Source organism: Oryzias latipes, chromosome 4, assembly GCF_053564925.1.
Source record: "Oryzias latipes strain Hd-rR chromosome 4, Olatipes_Hd-rR_3.1".
Lineage (NCBI taxonomy): Eukaryota > Metazoa > Chordata > Actinopteri > Beloniformes > Adrianichthyidae > Oryzias > Oryzias latipes.
This window is the reverse complement of record NC_136240.1, coordinates 18,290,947-18,305,441: the sequence shown is the minus strand read 5'-3', so window position 1 is coordinate 18,305,441 and position 14,495 is coordinate 18,290,947. Positions and strand designations below refer to the sequence as shown.

At 37.8% G+C, this 14,495-nt stretch overlaps 1 protein-coding gene, 1 long non-coding RNA gene and 1 other non-coding gene across 4 annotated transcripts; 1 reads left to right on the top strand and 2 right to left on the bottom strand.

Moving 5' to 3' along the window:
• Nucleotides 1-2,389: 2,389 nt before the first annotated feature.
• mir101a (microRNA mir-101a) lies at nucleotides 2,390-2,497 on the bottom strand. Its single transcript, NR_107088.1, has one exon. It is a non-coding gene; the product is annotated as a microRNA mir-101a (primary transcript).
• A 340-nt stretch (nucleotides 2,498-2,837) lies between these two features.
• LOC144991879 (uncharacterized) lies at nucleotides 2,838-3,961 on the bottom strand. Its single transcript, XR_013655542.1, has 2 exons — nucleotides 3,804-3,961; nucleotides 2,838-3,286 (listed from the first exon to the last, which is right to left on the bottom strand). It is a non-coding gene; the product is annotated as an uncharacterized LOC144991879 (long non-coding RNA).
• Nucleotides 3,962-5,062: 1,101 nt separating this feature from the next.
• ak4 (adenylate kinase 4) lies at nucleotides 5,063-12,948 on the top strand. 2 transcript variants are annotated; one of them, XM_011474126.4, is made up of 6 exons: nucleotides 5,063-5,318; nucleotides 5,433-5,576; nucleotides 6,033-6,152; nucleotides 9,955-10,127; nucleotides 10,689-10,807; nucleotides 11,454-12,948. In XM_011474126.4, the coding sequence occupies exons 2-6, from the start codon at nucleotides 5,435-5,437 to the stop codon at nucleotides 11,572-11,574; spliced, it is 675 nt and encodes a 224-aa protein (XP_011472428.1). In that variant the 5' UTR covers nucleotides 5,063-5,318; nucleotides 5,433-5,434; the 3' UTR covers nucleotides 11,575-12,948. The 2 variants fall into 2 exon arrangements, with proteins under 2 accessions (XP_011472428.1, XP_004068066.2); XM_004068018.5 differs by having other exon boundaries at nucleotides 5,146-5,318; nucleotides 5,430-5,576.
• The last annotated feature ends 1,547 nt before the right edge of the window (nucleotides 12,949-14,495 follow it).

Genomic DNA, 14,495 nt, shown 5'->3' with positions numbered 1-14,495 from the left:
GGTTAAACAATATATTCTTTTTAACGATGGATCACGTGCAAAAATTCAAATTATTTTGAATACTTTTTAAATTTTAATGGTATGGTCAAAGAAAAACACACGTTCTAAATCCATGCCATAAAAAAACTTGATTAGGATTTTTTTTTCTTTTTTGTAAAAGCCAGTGATTTGTGTAATATGTGTTTTTGCCATAGAGTAATGGCACAAAAATGTATTCATCTTGATAGCAGTCTAGGAATCACAAACACAGCCAACACATTTTTTGATCTCCTAAAATAAAACGTTTTTTTCCCCTAAAGTTTACAGCCTCTCTGACTCTTATGATCTTTTTCCAGTAACTTTAACAGGTTTACCAGGTTTACCATAATTTATGGTGGATTTCCTGGTGGTTCTAGTGTCCTGATGTTGTGTGGGTGTGAGAAAAGTTGTTTATCTTCTAGTTGAAAAATGAAGGGAAATTGTCTGATGCCTCTTGCCCCGTGTCTGCAGCTGCTGACTTAAGACCCCCTGGCTCCCAATAACATAAAAACAAGTCAGAAATGCCTGGAATTAAATTCTGTAATGGATGTTACCAAGATCTGCCTTTTAAATAAATCATGCTTGGCTAAATATTGGATGTTAAAAGTATAACTTTAGTTGTGTATGGTCCGTGGCTGACAATAAAGTCTGGAGGCAATAATGTTGAACTTCACTGTATATTCAATGGATAATGGATTCCTATTTTTTTTAAGTATTTTTGTGTAAAATCTGGCACCTTAAGTTTTAAAAGCTCAGCAAAGTTTCTATTTGTTCCTCCTTCTGAGCTGCTGTCATCAGAAATAAATTGCTGCTTCATAAAAAGCTCAGAGTATAGACTTCCTTGCTTTTTCTTTTACTTTCCCATCTTCTCCAACAGAGAGCAACCTGCCAAGTCACGTCCCTGCTGGTGAGTTGGTCAGGCCCAATAACATTAAAGGAGACGCCCGACCGGAAGAGAACATGATATTTCAGCTCTTTACAAAAACCAAAGGGGTGGACTCTTTTGAGAAAGGGACTTCCCACATGGCACATCCCATCAGTTTCACACAGCCTTTCTGAAGGAAACAACTAAGATTAAAAAAAAAACACCATGGTCGCTGACATCAGTGACTTCTTAATGTGTCACATTCTTGTGTTGCATTCTTCAAGTTGGTGAGCGTGAGTGAAAAGTCATTTACAGAATAATGCTTTCCAGTCATGAAGTGCACAGGTGGTTTTCTATGGTAAAAAATTATGCTTTGCTACAAAGCATCTAGGTTTCACGTGACTAAGAGTGAGAAAAGCTTGTGAATCAAGGCACAATTAATTTGCTAAGAGATAAACCAAAACAGCTAAAAGCCTAACGGGAGTTTCCACAATAACCGCAGCCATGTTCCTTCAGGGGAAACACACTAATGACAGGTGCACTGACCTGCGGTACAATTTGCATGACTCAACAGAGACACCAGCTCATATTTTAGATAAAGTAAGTAACAGTAGAAGAGAATAAACATGTGTCTCCAAGTAACATAGAATAACCTATTTGCAAAATATTAGGCAGGAACTTTGGCACATTAACCTGTGTAACTATTTTTCTTTTACCACTGAGGAACTCATTTCAACACAAGCAACCCCAACAAAAGATCTGCAGCTCCCCCTGCTGGTAACAATGAAGCACAGATATTCTAGACTGATCCACTAAAGGCATTTACTGCTTCTGTCCTGCTACTGCTTGTGTCTATTGGAATTCTAACAGGCATCTTTAAAATTTTAATTTCTGTTAAGCTTGGGACTCTTTCAAACTTAATAATGGACATATTGTAAGTGCTTTGAGCATCTTAAAAAGCGCAGAAAAATCCAATCCATCATTATTTCTAATTAATTTAGTTATGGCTATGATAAAAATGGTGTCAGATTTTTACTACTATAAAATGTCCACATAAAACTCATTTTTTTAAGTTCAAGTTGGCGACGAAAGGAGAGATAACCCTAGCTGTTATTCAACTTTAGTCTGGGCTTTTGTGCTGTACCCTTTGGCTTGTTGTATAAAACTTTAAACTTTTATTTCTAATGCTTACATGTGTTTTATGAGTTATCACCGTTGAGTAAAAAGTCCCCGTGGGTCTTTTCTGTGTGGAGTTTCTACGTTCTTCTTTTTTCTCAAAAATACAATTAGATGCTTAAATAGGTCTAAATTAATATAACGTACAGAGTAAAACCAAGGTTAGAGATTATTAGTTTCTGTTATTTAATCATATTTTTTTGAAATACCTTTGAAAATAAAAACTCATGCACTTTTTACATCACGTGACCCATTTATTATCCAGACACATCAGTGACGAACGTTTTGCTTTCATACTTACAGCTGTTGTTTGGTCTTCTCACCCCTGTGTATGTGTCAAGTTGGCAGCCATCCTTCAGTTATCACAGTACTGTACCTTCTATGGGGACAGCATCAGCACTGTGATAACTGAACCAGGGCAGCCTGTCAAATCTAGCAGTCCAGGAATTTCCTCCATGAATCATTCACTTTGCCTGTTGCGTGTTGTCAACCATGTTTTTCCTCTTTGCACTGTCGTGACTCCAAAGTACTTCCTCAACCAGAATTGAATTCATCTTCTGAATTTCTAAGTAGTTCTTTCACATAATGCAAACATGCTTAATATAAGTTGCTGAACTCCTCCTTCCCTAATAAACTTAAAAACTGTAAGATTTGAACCCTATTAAACACATGTAAGCTTAAGGAAAAAAAAAACTAAAAAGGGGAAATATACTAATTTGGGTTAATTAAAAATCATATTTTTAATAATGGAGCTAATTCACAAAATGAATAAAAGATATTCTATGCATGCAAAAAATAGCTTTAGTCAACAATATAATTTAAACTGCAATTGTACAACAATGAGGGAACAAACTTTAGACAAAGTTGTTGAAAAATAAACAATACGCTTAAATCTCTGTAATAAAGAAGGACTTCTAATACTGAAGCCTGTGGACGTGTGAGGATTTCCACCCTATTGACAAATAACTATATTATTCTTAGCAGCCACAAGGCGGAGTGACGTCAGACTTGTTATGATTCTGGCGGCTGGCTCCGCCCCCCTCCCGTATCAAGGAGCGTCTCCAGCAGACCGCTGGCGTTGCGGGCAGACGTAACAGCTCCTCCTCCGCGTTGTCGTCGTCTTCTTCTGTCCGCCCCTCCGCACTTCATGTAAACAACTCGATTAACCCCACCGAACAGGGCACTTCTCCAAAATGCCCGTGTCAGGCGAGGGCATTCACGCAACTTCTGCAGAAAAAAAGACGGTGAAGGTGAAATAAATAAAAAGACCAAGGGCGCGCACAGCCTTTGTCTCTAATAAGAGCCTCAAATGAAAACGCGTCCGTGTTGCGTAAATAATAATGTAAATAACAGGGGAATTATAATAATTCCACATCGCCAGCTAGGAAATAGTTGCGCCAGCGAATGAGACAACTGGGAGGAGTGGAAAAAGACGCGCCACAGCTTGTTGCTGTTTTCCACAAAAAATAAAATGACAAAAACAAATATAGACATATTAATGCTAATTAAATAAGTAAAAACACTATTTGTTTCAAATATTTCCTAAGATGCAATTAAATATGCATTACAACAGGGCAAAAATGTTGAATACTGTGCAGCCAAACGTTAACGCCCAGCATCGCACTCACACACCCCTCCACTCCACAGGGCAAAAACAAACAGCATGCTTTTCACTCCATAGGGATTTTTTCTCTCTTTTAAGCACGCCTGCATTAAAAGTAGAACACACACATTGCAAACTTACCTGCAATTTCCGCGCTGCGCTTCCCGTGTTGACATGAATATTTTTAATGACGCAGCAAGACCCCACAGAGCAACGTGATTGTCGCCATTTTTTGTTGTTATTGAATTCTCCCAAGCCATGTGACCAAGAAAAAAAATAAATATATATACATATATCGGGATCCTAAACTTGACTGTCTGAGGAAAGGAAACGCACGTTTAAGTAACATTAAAATCAACACATATAATAAATGAGAAGGTTAGATCCGAGTTGTTTCCCTGCCTGCTTAGTCTGGTTACTCCCCTGTCTGACGACTGAAGGCTATGCGCATTACTATTTGACAGGACGCTGCCGCCGCCGTACAGCTCGCAACAAGTACCCACTGAATTCCTGCTGGCCGCAAATTATTCCAACTACTGTGCTTTATTTTGCCCACCCTCCTAATGGACAAAACGCAGCCACAGAAACATCACAATAAAAGCTGTAATCAGCTGTCAGTCAGTGTTGTCAACAAGTAGGGAAATCCGAGAATAGCTCGCGCCTCCACCAAAAGTCTGGGAACAACTGATTAAAGGTTGTCATCTTTAATTTAGTTAAACTCAATGATATTTCTTATACTTTATTGTTTAAATTTGCATGGCATTTTTTCCCTTTAATTATATTTGAAAAATGCGCCTCAGTAGTACAGACATTCGGTTGTTTTGTTGTTGTTCAGGTTTATGATTTTATCAGTTTATTGCATTTGGATTGAACTAAACATTAATCATTTCAGATTACCAAAACAGGTTGGCAGTATTGAAGCAGTCAAACAATTTTCAATAATTGCATTCAAACTAATTAGGTTCTTAATTTGAACATCTCAATGTGTTTCTTAGTTCAATTGTTCACAGGCTGCCTCACAGAATAGAATAGAATTTTATTACAGACTCGAGGTCCAAATGTCAACACTAAAAAAAAAAAACATAGAACAAACAGACACATTAAAATGCAAGTAAAAGAAAAACTATAAACTTAGAATGATTTCATTATCTGAAACATTTAGAAATTGAATAAAACAATAAGTACGATTTTTTCAAAGAGCTTGGAGAGTCCCTCATGTGTCTATTCATGCCTCTATTCATTTTTTTATTAAATAAATAAAAAATAAAGTCAACAATAATATCCTTAAATGTGAGGTCTCTAAATAGGGTCAGGTCTTCCTTTGTTATGGTCAAGAGACTACATTTACCACAATCCTTTGCACGTCTTACTCGTTCGCGTGTTTTCCGGATGACGTAGCCAGTAAAATAAGGCGTTCTTAAAGGCGCAGACAGCAGCGCGCATTTGCAGAAGTGGCTAAAACGGGAAGAAAAAAGGGCGTTTTGACTTTAGAGCCGGAATAGGAACGTGACGAAGCGTGCATAGGCTTGTGCGTTCTGTGAAAAGACCCACAGCTCTGGTGACACGTACGTTCAATTTTCTATTGGCGGGGTTTCAGTGGCCGAAATTACCTTTTGTTTTAGTCGTGATTTCGTGCAGCTTACTAGGAGTCAAAGGGTAAGTATTTCTCCTGTGCATAACAGGACTAAGCAAATCTAGCCCATTTTAAATAACTGTTGTTTTAACCTATCACAATGGGATTCTGGGTTTTTTCTTCCACCCCCAAAGTAGATATGGCAAAATTATTCCGTGCTGCTATCCTGGGACCCCCAGGATCGGGAAAAGGCACGATATCAAAGAGGATTGCGCAAAGCTTTGGCCTGCAATATGTGTCCAGTGGCGACTATTTACGCGCGGGCATACCAGCCAACACAGGTAAGATGGATTCTGTTCATGCACAGAAGCCCAAACATTATTACTGTAGTATATTATGGAGTCCCAGCAGCCCACCAAATTATGTTCCGAGTTTCATGCTTCTCTTTGATTCAATGGTTGTATATTTATTTGCTTTAAAAAGACACACAGCTGGAAATAAGTTCAAATAAAATTAACTTAAAAAATAATGAAACTTTGTAGTCCAGATGGATGGAGGCCTTGTGTGTTATCTTGTGTGTTTGGATGATCTGTCTGGGGGTGAATGTGTGTTTTGAAATCCACAGTGGGTCTCTAGTGTAAACCTATGATAAAGCAACGATTGAAGCTTCAGCTTTCAATGACAGAAAATGGGCCCAAAGAGTGGCACCAGACCAAAAGGGTCATGTTTCGTCTTGTCCTGTTTTATTTTGTAAAGCTAGCATAAGTAGCTGTCTTTACCTTTCTGTTTTCTATCAGAGGCAGGGGTGCAGATGAAAACCTACATCGAGAGAGGCCTCTCAGTGCCTGATCACGTCGTAACCGGACTGGTTCTCCCCAAACTGGAACAGCTGAGCAGTCACAGCTGGCTGCTTGACGGTAAGACAGAGCCAGCTTTTGTGACTGCGCAGCCAAGTTTGTGTTTGCACCTTTCTGTTGATTTGTTGGTAACAAGCAAACTCTTTGTTTGGTAGTTCTGAGTTTACCTTGTGTTTCCAGCATTTGTAATTTGGAAACATGCTCTGCAGTAATGCGGTGTCATAGTGATTCTGCGAGCTGCCTGCTGATTGGCCAATACAGATGCCTCCCCCCCTAAAATCTCACAAAGGAAAGCCAAATCACAGGCAGGCCCATATGTTAGAACTTTTTTGCAGTTTCATGAAAAGGGGTCCATGAGCGCTACTCTCATTAAATGAGTCTAATGATAGGGTAATGCATACTTTGTTCCATTATAGAGTTGTTGTTAAAAAAGGGTTGATTCAAGAAAAAAAAGTCAAATAAGGTCATCAAACGAGTCACTGCATGCTTCTTCTGTAAGAGAAAAAATAGTCAAGTTGGGGCATCTTTTTTATTCCCTGAAGAAAACAGACTTCAGAGCCAGGAGTCTAACTCTGCACATCAGCCAAACTACTAACCAGCAAAATCAAATGATAAAAAAAAGTAAAAGACTCATGGGGCTAAAAAAGGTTTTGGGTTTTATTTTTCTGCTAGAGGGGATAATGTTGCATTGTTGTGATCAATCAGATTAGCCAGAAGTCAACCAGCAACACGACAATGCTGCTGCATAGCCTCACAATGTCCTGCAGCCAGATTATCTGACTTTCCCAATGACCTATTGGCACACGTGTAATTGACACTCATATCACATTAGCAATTTGAAAACCTAACTTGTATTTTTTTAAACTGATAACTTGTCAGGAAAGTTTGTTCCTTTACAATGGAGTAAAGGTTTTCAAACTTTTTATGTTTTAAGTTTGTTTTTTGTCTTTAAACAGCAGGTTTTAAGAGTTTTTCAGGTTCGGAAGCCTGTTTTTTAAATGCACCTTGGATTTTAACAGATGAGCAGATGATGATTTCCTATGACAGACAAAAGACAAACATCTCTTGGTGAGATTTGACCCTTAAAGATGTATTTTCTTTTGCTTTCATGCTGGATCAGTATTTTGTGTGTTTTAAACATCACTTGCAGGTGGGTTTCCTTGTCTGCTTAAAATTTGCACCAAAATGTTAAAATGAAATGTTTTGATTTGCTTGGATTTGTACCAAAATCCCTAAAATAGTTTTGTTTTCCTACTTTGCGCTGTAGTTTCAGTGTAAGTATACTACAGCACCTTTATGACTAGTTTCACGTGTTGAATGAAAATGATGAAAACAGTGCAGAAACCTGTCTGGGCTCTGGGACAGTTTTTGACCTTTCAACTCATTTTTTCCAACTCTTGTGTTGCTTTATGACTTCTGTGCATTGGGTCAATGTCTTGTTGCTTCACCCGACCTCTTTAGGTCTCTCTGTTTTACGTGGGGGGAAAAAAAAGTAGAAATGTATTTATTCTGTTTTTTGTTTCTTTTGAGATATTTCACTCGCTTTTTATCTCTTAGTGTATAAATAAATACAGATCTTAAAAAGATGCAGAGATATTTGTGGGTTTTTTCCACTGTTGGATTTATTAATAATAATAAAGGTAGAAAAACCTTTACCAATATCCCAAAACTGTGACTGGTTATGAAAAAAGTTGCCTCAACAAAGTACAACTTCCATATTATCTTTGTAATTGTTTCTTTATAGTTTCGTTAACGTTTTTTGAAGTGAACCTCATGCAACACATTCATATTTTTTTTTACAACAAACCTGTTTGTATCTAAATATAATGAATACACTGTTGTCTGAATGCCATTATCTCCTAAAGAGAAGTAGTAAAAGGGGAACATGCCATTTTAAAATCAAAACTCTTCTTAAAAAAATCATATGAAGTGTTTACTAGACAATTGGACATTGCAGAAAGCGTCTGTTTCCATTCCTAGTCAATAGAGTCAACCACCAGCCTGTCTTTCTTGGGCATTGTTATTTGATCCCTTTCTTTATGATTCTTTATACATTTTTAATAGGAGGCGGATCTGCCAGCAGAGCAATCAAGCATACCAACTTTGTAGCAGGAGGAAGGTTATATTTCAGAAATATCCTCTAGTTTACTTGGGATAAGTATTTCACTGTTGCTAGCTTTAAAATTCAAATATGAAGTGTAAGCTCAGAGGTACTTTCTATTTTCTTTTTATTATTTGTCTATATGGAGTCAAAGTTTCAAAAAGTAACACTTTGTGCTTCCTGAATAATACATGCACTGTATTAAAGGCTGTTTTTCTTTTCATCCAATTTTGAGTCCGGTTGTAGCTCCCAGCTTCTCGGCTGGTCATAAATCGATTTTATTTAATTTTATTTTGTTGCATGGAAAAAGCTGAACAAGTCCAGGAGCTGAGGAATACCCCATCAAGTGATAAGAAATGAATGAGAGGAAAAACAAAGCTGTGGTGGGGATCACATCTGATTTCCTAATGCATTCCTGCCTTAGGGCTTGAAGGTCATGCACATCCAAAAGAAGTTTCCAGCCTTGACCTTTTATATATATTTTGATCCACCATACTTAAACTGCCTGAATCTCTTAGCAATTTGCTGCACACAACTTTTTTTGGAAATTCTGGGAAAAAATGTCATTGCACAAATAATTAGTTTCCCAGACTTTAGCACAATTTGATAGAAAGTGTCCCTTTCTTCCTAAGGGAATTGATCCTGTTGCTCCTTATTTGCACACATTCACATTTTTGACTAATCTTCTGGAAATGTGCTAACATCAATTCTTTTATTACCTTCCTCCTAACTTTTCTTCTTTTAGTTGCTGGCATCAAGTTTATACCTCATCCATAAACATTTTAAGTTCTGTTGAGACAGCAGGTATTCGTTAAGAGTTGATTTGTACGCTAATGTTTAAACAGTGTCCATCAGGTTTATTGTATTGGTAACATACTTTAGTGTTTTGGTAACACGCTGGCTGAGGAGGTTGTAAAATTTCCTGAAATAGCTTAAAAAAGCAGATTGTTGTTTGCTTTTTAGGGTTAAATATTAAACGGTGTGGTTGATAGGAATGCCAAACATTGATGAAGCAACCTATTGGGCTTTAAACGGCGGTTAAAACCAGGAAATGGGATCAGTAAATGAGTAAATAAAGAGGTAAAGAGTAAGAAATGATAGATAATTGCTCAGAGCATCGGATAATGAAGTTATTTTAAAGATAATTTTTTCTCTCTATTAGATCATAAGGTTTTGTAAAGAAACACGGATGCAAGAAAACATGGCAATGGTCCAGATTGTTAGTCTTCACATGGCTCAGTGATCACAAAGATTTAATTCTATCAAGCCATACATTTACAGGAAGTCATGCCCCACTCAGGAATAACTGAGGGAATTTAGATAATCCTCTTATGTTAGATTTTATGTTGTGTTCAGCTCCAACAAGATTATAAATGCTCGTGAAGAAACTAAACAACTGATACGGCGTGTTAAAGTTTTACGCCTAGAGATGTGCAACATTACAGAGCTGCCACTTGCCCTGTTTTGTTATGGCTGATTGATCCACACTGTGTCACTGCAAGATTAGCTTCCCCCTCAAGTCAGTTCACTCACATACTAATCTAGTTGTTACAGTATATCACAGCTACATACCGTTGCACTGTAAAATGTCTGGGTCCACCTTTATCCCCGAGTAGCCTCTGAATGAAACCTCTTTACCAAAAAACATAACACAATCTTAAGGAACCGAATAGTATGCTCTCTTTGACATCCATCATTTTTCATCATGGAACACTGTCCTGTTTGACAGTTGCTGAGACCTCTTCCTTCCCCCTTGTCCAGGTTTCCCCCGCACACTGGCTCAGGCTCTGGTGCTTAACAATGTGTACCAACTGGACTTGGTCATCAGCCTCAACATTCCATACGAAACGCTGAAGGACAGACTGAGCGACCGCTGGATCCACCCCGCCAGCGGAAGAGTTTACAACATGAGCTTCAACCCGCCCCGAGTGCAGGTGTCGTGAGTCCTAAGCCTTGAGGGCGGTCAATACTTCATAGCGACCGGCTATCGCATCAATTGTTGATGATGATTAATGATGAAATGCTGCTGTAATTGTTGGGGCTTGTCAGACTAAGGTTGGGGGGCTTTGCTTGCGACTGTCTGCAATTTATAATAGTAAATGGTTGCTCCTTGTTTCTTTGACGCTTCGTCAGATGTTTTAGAACCAGGTCAAGACGTTTCTATTCGGAAACGTTTTTAGTTCTTAATCCAAATGGTGATTTTTAACTTTCATCTTTACTTTTTGTGGGCCCTCTCAGTTTTGGATGTTTTAATCTTTCACTTTGTGATCTGATTGTGAAAAATGCTGAATAATAAAAATGTACCTTTCCTAATTTGCGAATGTCGGAAAAGCTGAGGCAAGTCATTGTTTGCTGAAATTAATGAAACAAGCTACACTTTTGCCTGTCTTGCTTAGGATGAATCTTAATTATTAGATGCTTCTGTGTAATAAATGTGCATTTTTTAGATTAAATTCTCTTAAATGCAGGTGCTGACCTTGGTTTTTTGTCCTCAGGGGAAGGATGACATCACCGGGGAACCGCTGATTCAGCATGATGACGACAAGCCAGAAGCTCTGATGTCCAGACTGAGGCAATACAAGGAAGTGGCAAAGCCTGTCATAGATTTGTACAAGTTAGTAAAAACGTTCTGCTGCTTGTCGTTTCTGAGGTTCTTCGAGCTTTTTGTCTTTTTAAATAAAGATGTGCATTACGGCTGCACAATATGAGGAAAACTCGCGATTTGCGATATTGATGATCAATATTGCTATGACGATATAACTTGCGATACATGAACAAATAGCAAAACAACCAAAAACATAATTTCCATATCACTGCAACTATTTAATTTAAATACGAGTCAAAATAACTTAAGTTATACTCCAAATGACCCTTGTCTACAGAGGAGGCGAACATCTGACATAAAAGGGCTCCATCCCCATTTGTCAATGATGTAAAGGAGTCCATCTGATTGGTCAAAGGAATAAATGGTTTTATTTGATTTGTTAAATACTTCAAGCTGCCTGTTTTAGCACATTTAAGGTTACCCTTTATCACAATCTTTCCCAACTTTTGCGATAATTTAACAAGAAATTTTTGATTTATTCAAGATTCAAGATTCAAGAACAACTTTATTAATCCCCGAAGGGAAATTTAGTCTGCAGGCCTAATGTGCATCATATCTAAGGGATTCATTTTGAGGTTAAGCATTTTTTTAATTTTATTTACAAGAACAGTGAACTTAAAATCTCATGTCCTGTTTGTCCTCTATCCTTGTTTAGGACACAAGGAATCCTTCACTCGTTTTCTGGAACAGAAACCAACAAAATTTGGCCTTACATCAACTCTCTCCTCAGTACCAAGCTGAACAGACAGCCGTCCGATGCTCACCAAACGCCCTGACACTGCTTTGATTGTTAGTCAGCGGGGCGACATCCTCATCACATGCTGGAAGGAGGTTCATAAACAGTCAGTGTTTTGTTTCTTTTTATAAAATCTTTAGTGCAGATATTTTCTACAGCCTAATATTCAGTTTTGTTCAGAATTCCAGACTCTTAAAAAGTGGAAGGTTCCAAAGCTTGTGGACCAGATGTGTTTTTGAATACTCTGTAATAGCAGGTGGGGTACTTCTTTGGAAACCAAAAACAGATCATTGTTATCAGTAAAAATGTGACACCAAACCCTAGAAAACGAGCTTGTCTTTCGGTTTTAGCAGAACCTCATCGGCTCCGTGATGACAAAGGAGGATTGATCTTTGACAATCTTTTTTTTGTTTGTTTTTCTAAACTTATGCAAACTTTGAGCTGAAAAGCAAACTTTCCTACCAAATCATCTGTTAGGAACATAGGAATATTTCAATTTAGAGCTTTACTGGCTCAGGAAGTCATTTCTCCTTTGTTTCAGAGGCGGCGTTAGATGTCTGAATGTCCGTGTCTTCCAGCTGATGCTGGGCGGCTCTAAGAGGCCTTCAACTGCATTCTCTGGGCCTCACTGTAAACTAACCCCTTCAATTTTGTTACATTCCTTTAAATCTACTCTAAAGTTGCCTTAAGATTTTCCATATTCCATCTGTATGAAATATGAAATGTTTTGGAATACTTTTGTAGGTTTAGTTTCACTTTACAGCAATAAGAGGTCATTTTTTATGATGATGTAGTCATGTGGGTCTTTTTTTTTTTCTTTTTCATTGTGGATGTGCGGCAGAAATTGTCGAATGAAAAAAAACGTTGGGGATTTTGCTTTGAATCTTTTAGTGAGAATAAAGTTCTCACCATTTAGATCTTCAGCGGAAAGCTTGTCTTTTGTGATTGCATCTTTCTAGTGACCAATGTGAGCAACAGACCAAATGACCTAAAACTACCGATAGCTTCTGTGCAAATGCATCACATTCAAGTAAAACATAAAATAGTTTCTGGGATCAGAACATGATCTGGTTCTACAAACCCAAAGGTTTTTGCTTTTATTTAGTATGTAACTTGGACGTTGATGTTTGATATTCCAGAACTGTAGGTGTCTTTGCGCTGTGTAGATAGATAGTCATTCTAAGCTTAGGATGGAAGCACATGAAATAAAATGATCATGTAATGAAGTGGCAGTGTGCAGCGGTGATGCAGCACACTTTCCCTGTGGATTATTTTGTGTTAGACTGTTCATTTCGATGCTCACTCTGTGGCCTCCAATGACATTGATTATGTATGAAGAAGATCTGGCTTTATATCAGAAACTTGAAACGTGTTACATTCCGACAACAATAATAAAACTGTTGTTCTGTGGCTAGTTTTTGTGTATTTAATTGCCTTATGAGATTGCATTAAAATGTGTATAGTATTTTTTGCTGCTCTGCCGTGCCAGCACCTTTTTTTTCCCTGCAGAACCACCTTGATTTTTTATGGTATTCTAAAAGTTGGTAGTCATTATCTGGAGCTTAATAATATGACAACTCATTGTTGGTGCAAACATTGTTAAATGCACATTTTTTCTTTTTTACAACATGTCAAAGAATTTCAGCTGGGCTCAGATCTAATAACTGTCTGGACTGTAACCTTATTTTGACATGGTGGTATATTCAGGCTGAAGTAACATCAGGAGATCAGTGGACCGTCATAAAGTGATGGAAGTAGCCACCAGCAAAGTGTTTAACCCTTGTGCTATCTTAGATGACCCCACCCTTACATTGACATGTTCTCCCTACCATGACAAAGGTGGATAAAGGTGGAAAGATTTCATGTAATCCATGGACACCAGTGAAGATCACAAATCATTGAAGAGAAAAGGTTCAGAGCACTGTCTAGTGGGTCTAGATGACCCAACTCCCAATGTTAAAGTGCCTATTATAGCACAAGGGTTATCAGATCTTATTGGCTTATATCAGATTTTATTGGCTTTAAAAACACAATGACAGTAGCCCAAATAGTACACCAATAACAATAACCTTAGCCCAAAGAAAGATGGAGTTCTGTCATTATGTGTATTATTTGAATTTTTTAGTTTAGTGGACAATACAAACTGATGCTGATTCTTGTTTACCTGACAGGAGTGGAACCAGGTGTGGCCCAACTTCTCAATAGCCCAAAATGTACAGAAATGGTGTTTATCATGATATCTAGGATTTTCTTTCTCATGACAATGTTTAGTTTGAACTTCAGCAAGTAACTTAGCCCATTTTCTGTCACGTGACTGGCTGATTGTGAATTCTTGGCACCATTTCAATAAGAAAGATCTCCCTCACTTACAGGTACACTATGTCACTGCACACAATTTTCAATAAGGCCTACACTTAGAACCAAAAACTAAATAGCCTGCCTTTCTTCTCAGCCAGTCACAACCATATATTCACCTTTAACCCTAGAACACTTTCGCTATAAATGTTATACTATCACTTTTGCTGGGGAATTTTTAACCAAAATAATACACCCAACAAATGTGCTTGTCATAAAAAATTGAACAAAACATGACGACACATGATAAATTAGTGGTTTTGTTTTCTTTTCAAATGTATGTGAAACAAAATGAAAAAGAAAAACTTAGGAAGCTCCTAAAAACATGCTCCAAATTTACTGAAAAAAATAATAAAATGATAATAAAAACTTGGTTTTTGGTCCACCCATTCCTGGGACATGTGACAGACTTCTTGACATTGAAATTTATGTAAATAGTTTTGCTCGGGTAAAAATCACCTGGTGATAGTGCTCTAGTGTTAAGGGTGTGGATCTGCACTCTAGACAGTTTGTAAACTCCCCTCTACCTAATTCCCCACCTGAAGAAATGATTTGGAATGGTCTGACCTCCAATCACCATCAGCATCTAGGCTCTGAGGTTTATTC